This window comes from Ursus americanus, chromosome 18 (assembly GCF_024610735.1).
Source record: "Ursus americanus isolate L20-20 chromosome 18, mUrsAme1.1.p, whole genome shotgun sequence".
NCBI classification, from domain to species: Eukaryota; Metazoa; Chordata; class Mammalia; order Carnivora; family Ursidae; genus Ursus; species Ursus americanus.
In genome coordinates, this window is record NC_142144.1 from 17,204,191 (window position 1) to 17,224,359 (window position 20,169).

At 45.2% G+C, this 20,169-nt stretch overlaps 2 protein-coding genes across 3 annotated transcripts in view; one reads left to right on the forward strand and one right to left on the reverse strand.

Annotated features, from left to right (window-relative positions):
• ASTN2 (astrotactin 2) overlaps positions 1-20,169 on the forward strand; it is an 845,639-nt gene that overhangs the window by 628,510 nt on the left and 196,960 nt on the right. The gene's annotated exons all lie outside the window — the stretch shown is intronic.
• TRIM32 (tripartite motif containing 32) lies at positions 6,370-18,916 on the reverse strand. Its single transcript, XM_045791076.2, has 2 exons — positions 18,857-18,916; positions 6,370-9,444 (listed from the first exon to the last, which is right to left on the reverse strand). The coding sequence occupies exon 2, from the start codon at positions 9,366-9,368 to the stop codon at positions 7,401-7,403; it is 1,968 nt and encodes a 655-aa protein (XP_045647032.1). The 5' UTR covers positions 9,369-9,444; positions 18,857-18,916; the 3' UTR covers positions 6,370-7,400.

A 20,169-nucleotide genomic window follows, 5' to 3' on the forward strand; every position in this document is an offset into this window, starting at 1 on the left:
GCTGGTGCGGGATAGGGCTTGACTTGGGATTGAAGGAATGCTAGATTGGAGTTGGGAAGCTCAGTTAGGAAGTTGTGGCCTTGTTTCAGGAGAAAAATAATAGCAGCTTAACATTTAGTAGTCATGCAGCTGAAGAAAAAAAAAGTGGGTGAGAAATGGTGGCGGTGAAGTGTTTCTTAAAGTAGAACAAAAGAAGAACAGCAGGTGTTGGAGAGCTGAGCTCAGGTTTGAATATGTTGAGTCTGAAGTTTCTCAGGGACATCTCCAACGAACATACCAGCCTACAGTTGACAGGCTAGTTGGCAATGTGAACTGGGCAGCTGGACATACACCGGTCTGGTCGTCAAAAAAGAGGCAAGACCTGAAAATGCAGGTTTGGAACCTAGTTGTGTAGGTAATCATCACAGGAGAAGACAAAGCTCCCAGTATGAAAATACAGTTCCCCTTTTGCAACTTGTTTCCTTACAGAGCAACTTCCAACCAACCCTGCCCCCCCGCCCCACGCCCAGTATTGTTTCTGACCTTTTACTTAGAGAGGCTTTGTTTCAGAGAGGCTGTCCACACTTCTCATTTCTGGCCAGCTTTTCCTTATGTAAAATGTTACTGGATGCCGAGGAACAGCCCTAGTGCGTAGTAGGTAGGCTGGAGTTAACACCTCCCATTTCACTGAGGAGGGAAACAGGCCTATGCGGCCGTCAGCGCCAGAGCAGAAGGAATGCATATATACTTCTAGGGTTTGGGCTTTGTTATTTGCACCTTTCATTTGGCCAAGAGTCAAACAGTTAGCCTTTATGGAAGGTCTAGCGTATAATGCCCATCCGTGTACACATCACACATTTCCTCCCATCAGTGTAAGTTTCATTTTCCTACATCCAGCCCCTGAGTCATGGATCAGGTGAGACAAGCCAACCTGCTCCCTTTCCACCCTTTTGAGCCATGATATTTCCAATTTATTCCTAACACTTTAACAGAATCCTTAGATTTGTTTAACAAGTTCCATATCCTTGGACCTGAGAGTTTTTATTCTTAAGTCTAAATATGAAGTGTCATTTCACAAAAACACATAGTCTTATTCATGTGGTTGCTCATAAACGACATTCATGAAACTTCATTCGTCATATTGTGAAGGTGTTTTAACGTTTATCTCTAACTATCAGTTGTCACTGGAAAGTAGTGGGATGGACTCCAGCCTGGTATGTGGTTCAGAGGAGGAAACTGATGCTGTCCTACGCCCAGATATAAAAGCATGTAACACTCACATAATGAAGTTTTCTGCTCCCAAGCAAGTCCAAAGTGGCTTGAGAAAACAAGGAGAGGAGACTGGGTTGGCTTGTATATAATGGGTAGGGGTGTGGAGTAGGGTTGAGGTGGGTTGCCGTGGTCCGAACTTCCCTCTGGCACCAAAGGTAGCACCTAGGTTTGTCAAATGAGGGGTGGATGGGGAAGGGGGGAGTAGTGGGGCTTGAAAGCTGTCAGAATTCAAGCACCAAGTGGAAGTCAGAATCTTTATTACATTTCTCCCTGGATGTTTGACTACTAAAATGTGCTATGTTTCATTTAATTGAACTTGAACTTGTGTAAGTAAGCCATTATGGTACTCTACGAAGGATGCAGTCTGAAGGTGGTAAGGGAAATGAAAATTCTACTAAATGCCTTGTATTTAAAGCCCAACATTGTATATTTTGAGAAGTGAAATGAGTGCTTTGGTCACGATCAATAATGTCTGGAACTCTGAAGGTGATAAGGAGTGTCTTAGGCCTTTTATTATGGATTTAGTATGTGTAAAGACATTCGCAATCTTGATTTATGTTTTGGGTTATCTGTGACACAAGAGATTCGCAGAGATCTTTACCCTAAAGAGGCAACCACGGATAGGGAGTTGTTGCTGCCATTGGCTGGACCAGATGAGCACATCATTGGCAATGGTCCAAGAGTCTACAGAGATGTGGAGATGGGGCTGACTGTTGCCCAGGGCACCCAGTGCAAAGAAGACTGCACGAAGTGTGGCCACTTGTGCTGACTCCTGAGTCCTGTCCCATTATCAGGAACATCCCAGTTAAGGGCTGAAAAGTAGCAGCCTTCCAGCAAACTCCATCACATATTATGGTGGTGATACCACCTATAAAGTATATAAACTGTTTACTATTCACTTGGTTGATCCCAGGGGACTCCTAAGATAGCCGAAGGGCCTGGGAAAGGAGGTGATCTTCTCCAGCACCACTGCATCTGGCAAAGGACTGAGGATGGAGGGGGTAGTCTATCCTAGACATGAGCTCTGCTGAGGGCCTAGGTTTGGCTCTATGGCTGTGCCGAGCTTTCAGGGTGCTGCTTCCATGACCCAAGGCCTAATGGGCGGCTAGGGATGGAGGGCCACAGGTTCAGTGCATGTGACAACCAGCCTGTTTCTGGGAGAGCCCAGTATGCAGCCAGCAATTGTACTCTAATGCCTTATGTTAATTTTTGTAATTATTTGACTTAATGAATATTGACCTGGAGGAAAAAATCCTTTTATGCCAGCCATCTATAGGAACAGCTAAACACATATATTTCTGTTTTAAAATAAATACACATACATATGTATATACATATACATATATATATACATGTATATAATTATATATATATAAATATACTTATATATTTTATATATATATAATCTTGACTCCATTTAACCTTTCAAAAAGTATCAAGCTGACATCCTGAGTACTTTAATCAAATAACAAGCCTTTAGGCTTTAGTGCAGCTTTTCTTCTGGGATACAATACTGTGAGTTTTGCTTCTGCCCCTCCATCAATCCTACTCTCCTTCCAATAGGCTTTTAATTAAGAAGCTGAGCAGTGCCACTGTATCACCAACACAGGTCTGAAATCTCCCCCACATGAACTTGAAAATTTTACATCAGTGCACCATGAGGGGGAGTCTTTGCCTCCTACAATGGAAGTCACATCTTCTGAGCCCCTCACATTTTTTTTTTTAAAGATTTTATTTATTTATTCGACAGAGATAGAGACAGCCAGCGAGAGAGGGAACACAAGCAGGGGGAGTGGGAGAGGAAGAAGCAGGCTCCTAGTGGAGGAGCCTGATGTGTGGAGCTCGATCCCATAACGCCGGGATCACGCCCTGAGCCAAAGGCAGACGCTTAACCGCTGTGCCACCCAGGCGCCCCCTGAGCCCCTCACATTTTCTGAATTAGGTACTTTTACATATGCTATCCCATTTATAGTATTTAATTCTCAAAAGAGCTCTTTAAAACATGCACTGTCCTTGCCTTCTGCCAGATGAGGAAACTATAGTTCAACAGAGTGACAACAGCTAGTGAGTGACCTTACAGTAGGGTTACAGCTGGGGTATAGTAAGCAATTGGACCAAAGTGGAGCAGATTATTACAAAGTGCAGGTTCTTTCTACCACTCTAATTTAAACACAATACAATTTTATCAAGAATTATGCAAAAACAGAGGCAAAACTCAACAATTCTAGTTGGTTAAAAACTAATAAAAAAATCATAGCACTGAAAGGATTTTACTGATGATCTAATCTAACCTCTTTCCAGACAGGGAAATTGAGGCAGAGGTATACTGATCACCTGAGGCCGTATCGGTAGCTCAGAGGCAGAGCTGTGATTGAGACCTAGACCAAATCCAGTGATTTCCCCACTAGAATACAGTGCCAGTCCCAGAGCTGCCTCGCTAACTTCAGACATAGCCAGGGTAGCATGAATATTAATGATATTGACAAGATACAGCCATAGGTCTGGAGTGTAAGTGTGTATTTTGCTTAACAGCTTTCTACCTCACCACTGCCCTGCTTGTAAAATTCATCCAGGCAGCTGCTGTAATTTGTTTTGCGATCCCTTGAGGGGCTGTACATCCTGAGTACAAATCAACAGCCTAGTCAGGTGCAAGACAGAGCCCTGAGTTTCAGACGAGGCTCTGCCTTCCACTTCCCTCCTACAGAGCTGGGTAACACTTCACTTTTAAGAGGCCATTAATTAGTACTAGATTAAAAGTACAGCTACTTAAGCATTACTTGCCTTACCCACAGGAACACTGTAGGACTCCAGCCAAGTTTATCCTACTGACTGGAGTAATGGAGTATCCCTCTGTGGACTATCTCAGGCTGGAGTGTACATTGGGATTGACCCTTATAATCGTTCAGGTAGTGCCTGTCCCTGGCCTTTGAGGAAGTCCTGGACAATGCAATACTAGATTTCAAATATCTTAGACAGGAAAAACGGAAATAATTTCTGAAAAAGTAGGCACATCAACATCATTTATCGTTACATTACTTTTTTCTTTTCTGGACACTTGGCATAGTGCCTGGCCCACAGTAGGTACTCAACAAGTACTGAATGACTCATTTCTCTAAAACCATATATATACTCAGAATGATAAAGGGAAGGCGGGACTTAGCCAACCTGTAAGCCATTTGTTTGCCTTCAGTTTCTCATATACCTTATTAAAGGGCTTACCTAAGAATACCTTTTTATCTAATGTGAGGGGGCTGTGTTGAGAAAACTAAGGTTACTGGAGGCCTATCATCATTAGCAAGTAAAGTAAATAACAGCCAACTAAACACCTGAGGATATATATATTCTATGTTTGGTACCATGGGAAGTGCTCACAGCAATTTATACAATAACAGAAATGTGACATAGGGAGAGTGATAATAAAAAGGAACAGGTGATTCAGGGGGAGGAAATCCCAGAGAAAAGTTCTGGTTGGCAAATAGGAACCTGTAATATAGGAAAGAGGGAAAGTATCATTTGGAGGGCTTGGATAACCTCACACACCACTCATTCGAATAACTCAAGGAAAGAAGATAGTTCCAGCTACCATTTACTGGGTATGCCGAGTATTTTCACATCTCCTATCTCACATCTTACACCCTCACTTCAGAAGATCATTTTCATCATTTCCCAAAAGGGGAAAGGTGAAATGCCTGGCCCAGGGCCTCACGGAAGACAAGCAGTGCTATAGTTTAATGGTTTTCAGAAAGTGTTCTGTAGGGTCACAGGAGTTTTGCAAGGGTGCGCAGGTTAGGTGAGGGGATAAATAAAGCCCATTCTGCAGGCCCACAAACCTGCTTCCACCAGAGCAGCTGCTCTTTGATCTACTTTACATAATATACTTGCACTTGAGACTTTATTCGAATCAGGGCACCACTGCTTAAACACACACACACACACACACACACACACACACACACAACACACAAAAACTGCTCTAATTGAGGTAACTAGTTTCCTGGGGCTGTCCTATGAATGTAATAGAGGCAACATAGTAGATAATTGAAAATTGATTGCACTAAGCACAGCCTAAAATATTCACATCGAAGAAATAAAAACGTTCCGACTATACTTATGTCCCTTTTGGGCCAGCAGATGGCTGCTGTACTTGAGGACCAAGGCATGAGTGTGGCTCAACAATGGGTAGCCCTGGATGCCGAATACCAGTGGTGGGCGATGCACCGCCTGCCTAAAGCATCGGCAGCTGGAGGGCTTCTGGCCCGTTTACGTCAGGCCAGCCCAAAATATACATCTCTGCGCTGCAAACTGTGCCAAAAGCCTCGACCAATGCCATTACCTTAGCAAGCCCCCCCACTGACAGCAAAGACAGATCCGCTCATGCCAGGTGCTATCACAGATAAAGTGGCTCTAATAACTAGTGGAGTTATTTCTGATAAACTTTTAATTGGATCAATTTCCTCTCAATTATACAATCTTTGGAAATTGGATGCAATTCCATGATCAGAACATGGGGCTATCTCCAGGTGAAAAGTGCAAGACAAACCAGTTAGACATCATACCAATTCTTTCCTTTCCTATTCTTTGCCACCTATTACAACAGAAGCCAAAAAAAAAAAAAAAAAAAAAAAAAAATGCCATCACCAAACAAACAAAACAAGTTTGAGTAGACCAGCTTAGCAATTTGTGTGTCTTTAAAAAGCAAGGTGATAGCTCTTTGGCTTGCCATCAGCCCTGCACCTAAAGAGCAAACTATGTTGCTTCGTAAAAATAAAGCCTGAGGGTCCTTGTCACAAATTCCCTCATCCACTTCTGGTCTTTTTAAAGGGACAAGACTTCTTCTTTTTTGAACTCTACAAGGATAAAGCAAATGGTAGAGGCTCACTTCCTAACAGAGTGTTGGTGACTCTGTAGACTGTGGGGGGCTGATTCTGTACATGTGTGTGTGGGAGTAAGATTTATATTTCTTTACGTAATGGTGCCTTAGGCTGAATTTTGACCGGGGTAGATGCTTAATGCTCTCAAAGAATGCAGTGTCAGAAATGGAAGCAAAACAGCATGATACAACTTATCCTTCTCATCTCCCAAATCCCATATTTAATTAAAAGACATGAACACCGGCAATGAAGAAACAGTTATCAATTATTTAATTCTTGATGGAGGAATGGAAATAAATCTCAAAACCAAATATTGTGCAGTCACTTGAGGAAAATACAGAATAAAGACCCAACAGTTTTGTCTAATGAAAATGAGATGTGTCCACCTCCCTACTTTGTTGACCCTGGCCTGTGTTGTACAATTCTGCAGTCAACTCTTAGCACAGACCCACGGAGAGAGGTAATATGAAAAATAATGAGCTCTAGAGACCACTCAAGAATGTTTATGACTATATTAGCATTTGTGTTTGTTTATTCCCATCTTTCTGTGCTTTGAAATAATTCCAATCTATATGCGCCTGTAAAAGGCAAGCAGTTTCCAGGCCAAAGTCTTCAACACCAACCAACTAGGGTCAATTCATTCTCTGTCACATCCGTAAGTAAAGACCAATCCAAGATGGCACAAAACCCCCAGAACCAAGAGGTACTGCTTCCCAAAAGGACGGTATATAACCCTTGGTGGGGAGATAAATGAATGAAAGGTGAAGAGACCTGAGACATCACGCCACAAGGAGATGATGTCTGAAATGAAAGGTGGAGCAGATCCCACTGGAGCATGCACACTAAATGCAGCAGAATTAAGAGAAAGTGTCACATATGACGCGCATGACAATAAGAGGGAAATACGGGACCAGTGTTATCAAAGCCAAAAGAGGGAAATCAACGAGGGGTCAGTACAAGGGCAAATTTCAAATACAGGGGGCAAAAGGCTTCTGAAGCCTCAGAAGTGCCTAAGTTCTAATCAAACTTCAGCTAACCCCATATCAGATGTCCTGTTTGGGGCAATGCATCTGGTTAAAGCTCTAAATTCAGGAGGGAAATAATGCAATGCAAAACAAAACAAAACCAAACCCCCCCCCCCTAAAAGACAGCTTCTAAAATTCTAGGACTAGCCAGTTGGCAAAAAGACACAGGCCAAGTGCACTCTACAATACCACCAATAACCAGAATAAGGGGAAGGAAGGTGGCTGGGAGGAAGAAATGGTTATCTCTTATCCCCTAAGGGGTAGAGTATCTTCTCAGGTGGTAGCTGTAAATCTTGATGCAGTGATCCCAACAGTCCAAGACCAACAGCTGCCCTTTAGGAGTGAGGGCGATGCCCACTGGACACGTGAGCCCCTCTCGAATAAGGACACTATAGCCCCCACCCTTAGGAAAGTGGAGAATTTCTTTTCGACTACTATCGGCCACAATGAGATCGCCACGAGCATCCACACACATGCCAGCAATGCAGCGGAAATCCTCATTCTCTGAGAAGAAGTGGCTGATCTGGCGACCTAGCTGCCCATCGGGGCCCACGGAGCCAATGGAAAAGCCGCCCTCCAGGTGGTGCTCATTCTGCCGATTCTCCAGATTGAGGCCCAAGCCCTGGGTGAAGTAGACGGTGCCCTCAGCATCACAGGTGACAAACTTGGGCCGCACGGCACTGCAGAGGCAGCTGTATTTGACCACCCCTGCTCCTCGGTCAACAGTGAAGCACCAGAGCTTTCCACCTTCCACATCAGTTACCACAAACTGGCCAGAAGGGAGGGCTGTGATGCCCCAGGGTTTGCTCAGCTGGCTCCTGTGACAGGCCACGCAGTGACCATCCAAGGTATATACCTTGAGGGAGTTGTCGTAGCTGTCAGTCACACCAATGAGCCCATGGCAGTTCATGGCCACTGACAGCGGAGTGAGATTTGGCAGATCAGCCCCGAGGAAGCTCAGCACAAAGCTATCAATGCCACTAGGGCTGCGGCGGATCTCCTTCAAAAAGCCTTTCCGAGTAAACACTTGTATACGGTAGTTGCCTCGGTCAGCAACCAGAACCTCGCCTTGACTGGTCACATAGAGACTGACTGGAAGGTTGAACATGCCTGGAGTGTTGCCTTTGGCCCCCATCTTCTTGAGAAAGAGGCACTGCTGGATATTGGCGGTGGTCTCGGAACCCCGCTGCTTAGCAGGTGAGGCCCGAGGGCTGGCGGCCACTTCCTCGGGGCTCATGTCCATCTCTCTAAATGTAACGGAGGTGGAGGCAGCGGAGGCTGCAGCCTCCATGGCCCAGGAATCTTCCATGTTGACTGTCCGGGGCTTCTTAACAGTCTGCCCGATTTGGAGGGGGCCGACATGGCCAACCTTAAGAAGCTCCACGTCCTGCAGGGTGAGCTCCCGGGGCAGGCTGGCCGTGAGCTCTGGCTCCTCCTCATCAGCCGTCTCCTCCAGGAGCACTACGTCCGCCTGCTTGATCTTGGCCAGGAAGTAGTCACAGCGAGACACGGCCTGCACCTCTGCGATGTTCAGCAGGTAACTCTGCTCCTCGAGCACTTGACTGTTGCACTTCTCAACCTCAGCCAAAGAGCCTGTGAAGAACTTCCGAGAGCGAGCCAGCTCTTCCTGGACCCTGCGTTCCTCACGCCCGTACTCCTGGAGAACTGCTTTATACCTTGCTTGAAGGTCCTTGGAGACCCCTTCCAAGGCCACCTTCCGGCGCTGCAGCTCCCCCATAAGCTCCCGCAGACGGGCCAGCTTCTCGCCAAAGTCCTGACGCCGCTCCTCAGCCGCCTCTTTGACAGGAAGTGTGCAGTGGCCAGGGGGCTGGTGGTCCGCCTCCCGGCAGGGCTCACACAACACCACACCGCAGCTCCGGCAGAACTGCCTGGGCAGCCGGCGCCCACAGGAGCGGCACATGAGCAGCCCCACAGCCTCACTGAGCCCGGCTGTGTCAATGATCTTCAGCACCGTCAGGTTGTCCGTCAGCTGGGTGAGGCTGGTGATGCGAGTAATCTTGCTGCAAAAGGGACAGCGGACACCATTGATGCTGCTGGCCAGGAGCTTCTCCAGGCACTGGCGGCAGATGGTATGGCCACAGTGCAGGAGCTTGGGCCGCAGCTGCTCCTCTGTGAAGGACTCCATGCAGATGGGGCATTCCAGCACTTCCCGGAGGGCGTCCAGGTTCAGGTGAGAAGCTGCTGCGGCTGCAGTAGCCATTGTGCTTCCCTTGAGGGGCCCGCTAACACAGCCCAGAACTGAACAGCTTGCTATTCATGCTCCAAAGGGTCAAATCCTGCAAATGAGAAGAAGAAGCCATTATTCTACTGCCTGGATGAGCTAATTCACTCAAGAAACTCTTAGAGAATAGCTACCATCCCTCGTTCAGCTGCTGACTTATTTAACAAATATTTATCGACGTCTACTCTGTTAGGTGATGGTGATACACAAGAACTAAAGCAGACAAAGCGCTGCACAGTGGGGAAGAAATCAGAGTCTGGAGTCTCTGACACTTAGTTGTGTGACCTGAAGGAAGTAACCTAAACTTCCCAAAGCTCAGTTTCCCAGCACCCATCTATAAAACTGAAGTAATATCTACTTCATCTGGTTTTTGGAAGGATTAAACAGCATGGTGAATATCATGCACCTAGTACAGCCCATGGCAAGCAGTATGCTTGATAAATGTTAGCAATTAGTGACGTCTACGACTCCATTTATATTTATATACAGGAAAGGATTATACACAAAGTTCTGCAGGAGCACAGTAGATAGAGGAACAGTTCCTAGAGGAACTGGGGAGGGCTCCCCAGAAGCACTGACACTTCTGAGATACGTCTGGAAAGAAACATGGCCTTAAGGGATAAAGGCATTTTAAGCAAAGAAAACTATGTGAACAAAAGCACAGAGCCTCTTTGATTATGTTATAGAGAGTTTATGGTGTCATGCTTGGGGTCCTAGGAAGCATACAGGGAAAAAGAAAATTATGACAATTAGCTTAGGTGATCCATAAAACATCAGGTCAGGAAATAATGGATTTTTCATTCATCTATCGTCCCACCTACTCACCAATCCATCCAACTAAGACTAGGTACCACGTACTTTACTGTACTAAGTAAGTTATCAGAATCCTGCCCTTCAGATGCTCAAACTTTAGTAAAGGAGACAAGACATGCAGGTAAATAACAGCTAAGGCAGAACACAGTATCATAAGTAAGATACAAACTCAATTTGATGGAGGCTAAGAGGCATTCACTGTTAATTTGAAGGGAAACAGAATGGCATCGGTTAGGGTCCTGGATATGTGGAGATGGGGGAAAGGGAGTACCAGACAAGGACAGTCTTAACAAAGGTTAGAAAGCAAGGGAAAGAGCAAGAGCTTCAGTGTATTAGAAAGAGAACAGAGAATATAGAGGTTTCTATAGGTTTCCATCTGTAAAACGAAATAATACTGCCTTCACAAGGTCAATGCAAGGATTAAATGAGACAATACAGGTAGTGTAAAAATTTCTAAGTTTTGGCTTCACACCAAAAAAAGTTCTAGAAACATTTTAGTTCTCGTTTCTCTCATTCTTAGGTTAAAATTGTGGAAGAATCTAGGGAGATTAGAGTAACTGGTTTGATTATGAGAATGATTATAAGAAGTCTTCAGAGCCAAAATGAGACCTTCCGATTTCATCTTGATGGGCCTAGTGAAGCAACATACGTTTTGAAGCATGGAAGTGATATGATCAAAGCCTGAATAGAGTAGGTGAAAAGGCTGAGAAACTAGTTTGGAAAATTATTGCAAAATTGGCTAGGGGAGGTAATGGGGAGCCTGAACTAAAGAGCAGGTGGTGGAGATGGAAAGATGCATTTGAGCAATATTAAGAAGTACAATCACCAAGATGAGTAGATTAAAGTGGGGGAAGTGGTACAGCTAAGAAAGCCAGAGACTCAAGCCCAATGATTTTAAAAAACAGTACTGCCTTATCAAGACAGTTTATTTTTGGCCTGGAACACCCCCTACTTCACCAAGTACGAGCCATAAATACTCCCACCCACCTTGATCCACATATGCTCAAGAAATAGAACAGAGATCTCAGTGCTCTGCAGACTTATGTCATTGTCAATTTATACCCCAAATTAGAATGAACAGACCTAGCAAGGTGAGGCAAAGGGATAAATTGCAGCCCTTCTTAAATGCAAATTTTACAGCTGTATTTCTGCAGTCTCCTGATAATGCAGATGGTCAGCCATCAAGGAGAAGAGGAGGGCAAGTTAGTGTGGTTTAAGGATAATGCAGCAAGGTAAGAAAAGCTTTGCAAGTGTCATCAACTCCTTCTCCATGCAAACAGAAGAAGGAGAGTCTATGCAGAGATACATATGGAATTTCCCTATATTTAGCTTTGCATGGTGACCTGACAAATATTTAATAGCGGACACACATCATTTATCCAAAGTCAATCCCACCTCTCTGAAATCCCACTTCTCTTCTACCAGAAGGGAAACAGTATCCATCTAGTATCTTCTATGTGCTAGAGGCCACGCTAGATGCTTCACATACTTAATCTCATTTAATCCTCATAATGACCCTATAAAGTAGGTACTATTTTTATTATTTTATGATGAGGAAACTAAGGCTCAGAAAAACCGGCTAAAGGTCACAAAGCTCAAACATGCTGAAACCCTGCAGTACAAATACCTTTAACTTTGTTTAACCCAGAATTACTTCAAGTTTTAGGGTTTTTCCCCACTGTCACGTAACACTGGTTCACAAGTGTTCCCTAGACTGTACTTTGGGAGATGCTTCCTTGCAGAATATAATTTTCTCCACAAATAAGAAAGACTAATACTATTGTTAAGGGATTTAGCTCCAGTGGAGTCAGGTGGCTACACTGATTTGTTAGCTGGGTGACCCACTCCACACACCAGCCTTGCAATCCATTAGGACTCAAATCCATGTCTCAACAAAATAACACACTATCACATATCATGAACCTATAAGGTCTCATGTGAATAGGCGAAACTTACTACTGAATTCTTAAATCCATAGGTCTGGGCTCAGTAGTATAGAAATACTGATAGAAACCTCAATTCGAAATCCATGCAAACTTTAGTTCTAAACCAATAGCTTCAGCTCCTTCTTCCATCATCTGGCACAACAGACTGAGGGCAACATTTGGTGTTTAGATCCAGAGCGTGCTACCTTATAATTCAAGGGACATCTGTTCTTCCCAAAGCTGGCACTGCAGATCAGCTAATTAAACAAGTCTGCCAACTTGTAAAAATACTAGCAAATTCTTTCCCCAGCTTTCTGGAATATCATACCACCTCCTTCAATTAAAAAGCTTCTTGCCTCCTTGTCTAAGCTACCCACTTTAAAAAATGAATTTACTATGCCCACATCCATATCCCAAATTATCTCAGCTATCTGCAGCTTCACCAGGCTCCCTAAGGCAGAAGAGAACGTCAAGGATTCCTACTCTAAAGCTGGTGTGCTCTGCCAGCGAAACAGTTCTCATCACGGAAGCATCAGGTATATAGACTCAGACCTGGCAAAAGCCTGAACTATGTCTCCCACGTCTACAACCAGCAAACACTGCCTTCAGCAGGATCCTAGCCTGATGCAGAGCCATATGACAGGCAGATACATTCCCTCTCTTCAAGAAACATATATCTAGCCATTGCTGTTAACACTGACAATGGTTCAGATGGAAAGTCAATTCAAACTCAGTTTGGACTAGAGGGGTGACAAGAATTGTCCTACCAAGTCTCTACGTTAGCCACGCATTCTCTGTCAGCTATAAAATCTAAAACCAGTCAGAAATGAACCCCCTACATGTTATAACAGTCTTGTCTGCCTTCATGATCCCTTACCCATGTTTGCTGTTGCACTTTGTATTGTCAATTCTTGACCCCTCATCTCACTGCTCTGATCTCATGATTAATGCCGTGCCACACATCCCCTACTAATACTAGCCCAGCTCTTCAGCTCCAGATAAGAATCTACCCTTTAAACTGTGTTTGCTTCAGCAGCCCTAAGGCTCAGGAAAATTCTATAGTCATACCCTAACCTGATCTAGCTGCTTCTGGCACCACCATGCTTTCCCCAGTCTATGATTTAAATAACCAGGAGAGCAGGAAAGAAAAAAAAAAAAAAAACAAAACCCAAAAAACAGAAAACAAACACAAACCCATGAACCCTGAAGTCAGGAAGAACTGGGATTAAATCAGCACTGCCATTTATAAGTTGTAGGACAGTAGGCAAGTTATTTAACCTCAGGAAACCTGTCTTCTTGAACTTTATAAAAAGTAAAAAACTAGGGATAATGCATATCAAGTGCCTAGTCTGGAAAACAGCAGGTGTGAAATGAAAACTGTTATTTATAATACTTTTAGTAGCAATCAGCAACAGTATTAACAATAACAACTAGTACTAGTATTAACAAAGCTTCAGTTTACAAACTACATTTTCAAAGGGATGAAGAATCTTTCTTGTCATGGCAGAGAAAAGCACATAAAGATTAATAAAAGGACTGGCTGGCTTTGAAAGAATTTGATTGAGGACACTAGGTATCCATGCTAGAAACTGATGGGCAAATGAATTCACCTCTCTTGCTCAGAAAATAAGTTCCTTCTAGCAGGGACTAAATATGGAATGATAGAATTAGTAGTGATCTCAGAGTAAAATAGATGAGTAAATGGAGACCAGGAGAGAGAGATCAAGAACTCATTCATCACATGGCAGAACTAGGACTAAAAGAAGGGTCACTGGGGGTGACCAGCATTAAACAGATGAAGAAAATCAGGCTTTTTGGATTTCAATCCTGGCTCTACTGCTTACTGTGGAGACTTGGACAAGTTAACTAACCTCTCTAGTTCTCAGTTTATCTAAGAAGGGCTTTAAAATAGTATCTTCCTCCCAAGGTTACTGTAACGATTAAACAGGATCATGTGTATAACACATTTAGTACAGCACCAAGGGAGGCATACAATAACTGTGCGGTATATAATAGTGCAGCGGGAGCCACGACCCAGCCAAAGAGAAGAAATAGGCACTTTTTAAAAGGCATACTGTACCCAAGATATCAGACACGTAAACTTCAAAAATAAAAATTCTGAGCCTTCACTAGAGAGTTTTACCTGATCTCAGAATCCAAAGATTAGTGATGACCAAAGGTCACACCTCTGTCAGTCTCTTGAGGGCTTAGGCCATCAGCAGAACTGAAGAACTTTAAGCAATTAATTAAATGAATCTTTACTGACCACATATTGCAAGTCCAGCCCCATAAAAACACTAGGGATATAATTCTGAACAAAAGCAACATGACCAGAGCTCTTTACCTAAAAACTAGAAAACATGGAGGTCCATCCTACCACAGTCATACTCCTTGGGTTTGACTGGGGTTTTGCAAGGCTTATCACATTCCCTTTCTAAACTGTATTTACTCCTCTTCCATTTGAATGGAATGCTAATCAAGTGTATAACCATCTCCGTGCTCCCAATGGTCACTCTGGGAGTGGCTAGCAGGAGTGATTTTAACAAAGTCCCTGAGGCCCCCACTTGACACTCACCTAGTCCTGTGTGCCGAAGGGGGTTTGGAGTTTAGTTTTACTCAGGGCATTTAAGCTAAGAAAAACTCAACCAGTAGGAGCTTATAGGGAAACACAGCCATAACCCACAGAGCTATGCCAGTCTGAGACAAACAAAACCCAGAAGCAACTGTTTGTGGAAAAGGAAACCTGAGCTACAATATGTCAAGGACAGGTTAAATCAGTAATAGAGTTTGTTGGAAAGACACTTGTCCGTTCTTCTTCTTCTAAAACTGCAGGAGCTGGAAAGGTTCCCTTGCATCTTCCACAAACATCTGGGTAATATCAATGCTGCCAATGTGACTCAAAGAATCTAGGACAAGGGAAAAACCAACAGTCCCTTCTCACTCAGAGGACCTCCAATTCATCTCCACCCATCCACATTTCTTCCAGTTCTTTTATCTACATAAACACATGTTCACTTAATCATGAGCTTTTGATGAAAGGATCAGGAAGCAGATCCTGGGAAAGGTACAAGAGGGAACAGGAATTTGGGAGAGACCGGTGGGGGCTGCTTAGGGTCACTGAAATTTGGCAAAGCAACCCTCAGTTCCCTTCTAACAATGCCTCCATCTTATAATTGCTAGGTCTCATAAAACTACCATTTATTGAATGTCAGGCACCTTTTATTACATTATCTCATATTGTCATAATAACTATGTGAAATATGTGTTATTCCTCTTTATAAACAAGGAAACCAAGGTTCAGGGAAAAGCAACCTAAGGTCTCAAAGCTGGTAGGTAGTAGAACTGAGGTTCAAATCCAGGTATGTCAACTCCCAACCATAAAACCAAACTGACTCAAAAAAATGTGTTACCATTCCGTAGCTGAGGAGGCTACTATGAGCTCTAGGCAGTTTTGGCTGAGAGGTTGGTAAAGGCACCTAGGAATGATTTTTAAATTGTTTGTTGTATCAAAAGGAAAAAGCTAGGAGTGTCACAAAGGCAGCACATCAGTGTGCAGGAACAGTGATCTACTTAAAGGGCTTTGTGCACTTGACTACCAAACTCTCCAGACATAGGTGTATGGGCTTTAAGTGTTGGAAACGCCTTTTTAATAGAACTAGTATAATATTACCTAGGAGTCAGACATAACTGGGCTCACATGCCCACTTTTACCCTTGCTATCTAGCCTTGAGTAAAGCATTTAACCTATTAGTTTTCTCATCTGTAAAATGGAATCATGTCTACATTGTTGGCAGGATCATTGGCAGGATTAACAGAGTTAATGCACAAAATAAACAATAAATGATTGTTATTCTTATTTTTAATAGATTGAGGCTGATAAGAAGTGTCTGTCCAAGGTCACGTAGTATAATTAGCAGCAGAGGAGGGATTCTGGACATCAAGCCTCTGACTCCCAGGGTGTTTCAACTGCCATTACATATTTCCCATAGTGGCGTGTATGGATATCCCAGCTAAATCTCCTGCCTTCTGATGCAGTCCTACTATGTTTCTGAACTGGCTTCGGCAATGCTGTAGCTAGTCCTGGATCGGACAGAGCAAATGCTTCTCTGTCCCAGGGGAAACGGACAGAGCAAATGCTTCTGTGTCCCAGGGGAAAGAAGCCCAAGAGATCATTTAGAAGCAGGAGTTATCTTCCAGAGTATGATTGCCTTCAGCTTCAGTCCCTGCTATGAAGTGTTTTTTCAAGCCAATGGCCTCTACACCTGCCCTTTAGTCTCTTGCACCTCATCCTGCCTAACCTCAAGCTCCTCCCCTATCTACCCACTGGTCCTGGTCTAAGAGCAAATCAAGAACAAAGTCCAGGGCTACTCCCTACAAATGAAATAGTTTTGTCCCCTTTAGAGTTCAATTTGATAATCAGCAATACTCACTGGCCAATGCTTTCAGTAGAGGGGAATGGGCTTAGATAAGACTAAGCAGACCCCAGCAAGGAAAAAAACAAAGAAAGAGGGAATATACAGGGTTACAGAGATCCGAATATGAGTCTAGCTCTGGCTTTCCTAGCTATGTAACCCTAAACAAGTCACTTCCTAAGACCTGGTTTCCTTATATGTAAAACTGGGTATAGTAGAGCCTGCCTAGTAGTGCTGTGATGAAAACTGAGTAAGAAAGTAGATCTAAAAATAAAAATTATAAAATGTGAGTGCTAACTATGCACCAGACACTAAGCACTCTGATTTACTTCACTGAATCTTCATAATAATCTATGATGTAGTCCTGTTATTAACAACATTTTATAGATGAAGAGCCAAGAACAGGGAGGTTAAGTAACTCATTCAAGATCACAAAGCCAAGAAGAGAGAGAGGCAGGATTTAAAACCAGGATATCTGACTCCAGAGTAGAGTTCCTCAGCTTTAGCACTATTGACAGTTCGGGCCAGATAATTCTTTGCTGTGGGGGGGCTGTCCAGTGCACTGTAGAATGCTTAACAGTATCCTTGGTGTCTATCTACTAGAGGCCAGTAGTCCCCTATACCCCAACAGTGACAGCCAAAAATGTCTCCCTACATTGCCAAATGTCCCCTGGGGGACAACACCTCCCCAATTAGGAATCATCTCTTTAGAACTGGGCACAGGACTAACTAAATACTCAATGTTCCCCTTTTCTTGTCTCTCCCCACCCAAACACTTCACTCACAAAGTCATTGCTTCTTGAGCTGTCCAGCTGTAATGGACCTTATATAGGATTAATTCAATCTACTTCTATAACTGATAAAGAAAACAAGGCCTGAGATCTTGTTCTATTCATCCCCTGAAGGTCGCACATGCTATCTGCTATCACAGCTTGGAAGGACAGGCAAAAGGATACTTAGGCAGATGACCCTGAATAGTTTCCTGCTTTATGCCTCTTTTAACTGCTCTCTTCTCCCAAGCCTACTACTTTTCAGCAGGCCCAGTGTTTAGGATTAGTGGCAGTTCCACGGCTGCCTTGTGATAAGTATCTTTGGTTAGTGAGGGAGGGAGATTCTGCCCCTAACAGGTAAACTCAGGCTCCTTCAGGAGTCCTGATCTCTGAAGACTTCTGACTTTGTTGCTGAACCCCTAAACTCTGCTAAACTTCATACAAAAATCCAGCGCATACATTATTTCTAGGTCCTTAGAACTCTAGTACTTCCTTTGCTTCCCATGCAGACTTCAGGAAAATTCCTTTAGCAGCCCAAGACACCAATCCATAAATCTATTCAGAGTCCTCTTATTCTATACCCCAGTTAGTACATGCAGGCCCTTCAACCCTCCCTAAATTGTGTTCCCAACTGTTTTTACAATAGAGAATTCAGCCTTTCGGGCTCTACGTTGCAGCTCTCACCAATTCTTCACTCATATGCCCCAAATCCCTGGCATAGCTCCTTTTATCTCTGTTTCCAAATCTCTGCAGCCTTCAGCCCTGCATCCCAGCATAACACCCCAATTACACACCCCAGACTTCTGCATTCCTTCAGTCTGAGCCCCCAACTCCTGCATTCCATCAGGCACGGTGCCATCCTCAAACCTGGGTCCTTTCCCTTTTATCCACCCCATGTCATGGATTGCCTTCAAACCTGAGCCAGGTCCCTTCTTGCTAACAAGACACTGCCTCCCACTGACTCCTCCAAGAACTCACCACCTCAATTTTCCCCAGATCCCATCTGGAAGATGCTTCCTCCTTAGCCATTAGAATATCCCCAGGCCCTGCTCTCTCATCTCAGGTTTTGCCCCCTCGAAAGCCTAGTGGCCCCAGATTCCCTCAAACGTCCTGAGATGCGGCACCCCAAGTCTCATCAGGGCCCCCCAATTCTTTCCTGTTTCCGAAATTTTGCACCACAGATGCCTCCAGGGCCTTCGGACGCCCTACCACCGCCCAGATGCTGCACCCCTCTGTCCTCAGGGCCCCTACATTACCTCAGGCCTCCCGAGATGCTTGCACCGCGGATTTTGTGGGAGCCCCTCTCTCCCCTCCCTGAGGAGCTGCATCTCCTCTGAGCTCCTCTGCCCCATCGAATCCCTCCCAAGCCTGCCCCTCGCGGCCCCACCCCCACCCCGGTCCTACCCCTCAGATCCGGTCCCCAGACCCTGCCAGTCCGGCGTGGGCCGGCCGCTGTACGCCCGCACATCCCCCAGCCCCGCCACTGAGTCACGGCCCGACACTCCGGCCGTGGTCCCTCGTCCCGGACCCTCCTTCCCGCCCCTTACCTGACCGCCCGCGGCTCCGACGCGTCCACCGCCGCCAGCCCACCCGCCCGCCGTCTTCTGCGCACGCGCCGCCGCGCGCCCCTTGGCGGGCGCTAATTCGCAGAGCCGTCTGTCCGTCACTGCGCCCCGCCCCCGAGGCATGCTGGGGCTTGTAGTCGCGCGGGCGGGAGCGTTCAGGGCCCCGCGGCCGAGTAGGGGCGGACTCCTAGCTGGGAACCTTGGGCCTTAGAAACGCTGCCATCAGCTTTGTGTCCCCATTGTGCAGACTGGGAAACTGAGGCAAAGGCAGCGTGCCCAAGTTCCCTCAGCGAGTCGAGGGGCCAAATCAGAACTCGCGTGTCTGACTGCAGATTACCGCTTCGCGGACCCTTCAAGTCCAGGAGTGGGCCCCAGCGGAGCCTTGGCTACTGGCAGAAGGGTCTCCGGGAAGCGCAGCTTGCCCATGTGAGGAGTGGCCAGGAAAAGAACAAAGCTCTCCTCGGAGGCAGGCGCAGAGCCTGGACTGGCCTGGAAAGGCAGTGCCTCGGGCTCCAAGTTGCTCCCAGGAACCCACCGTGGCCTAGACATATGTTCATGCGATGGACCCAGCCCCCCAGCGAGGAGTCTTTTCCCTGCTCCGCTGGGGGCCGCAGCAAAGGTAAATAGGGAAGCGTGTTCTGCACCTGCTGCCACCGCAGAGCGAAGCCCCCAGGAAACCCAAACCCAAGCCCAAACTCAGGGGCGCTCACAGTGCGACCAGGTGGGAGGCGGTCAGGCCTATGGCTGCTGAGCACCCATGACCCCTTATGTAGGTCCAAGCCAGGCAGAATACCTGCTCATGCAGGTGACCACGTGGTGCCGCGTCGGAGCCGGGCGGGGGTGAGGTAGCATGGGCCCCAACTGGAAATCCCACTCAGGTTTGTGACCCTGTACAATGATAACACAACAAACAGAAACAAGAACAAAACTACCGTCTTTGAGCACTTAGCTACTGGCTGAGGCTAAGCACCTCCCATGCATAACCCCTTAATTGTCATAACCACACTATTTAGATAAGCAACTGACACCCAGGTGCTTCAACAGCAAGGCCATGTGTTCAAGAGGATAAAGCCCAACCTGGGACCTGAGACTGGATGAAAATCCACCCTGATTATCTTGTTTAACCTCTTCATGGGCCCATTTCTTTATTTCTAAATAGAAATAAGTTTTGCTATGATGATTAACTAAGATTATGAGTACATAGTGGTTTGCACTTAATTAACGGTTATTTTTTTAAAATGTAATTAGCTCTTAACACTCTTTAGATTGCCCATTCCAGAAACCCTAATGCGTTT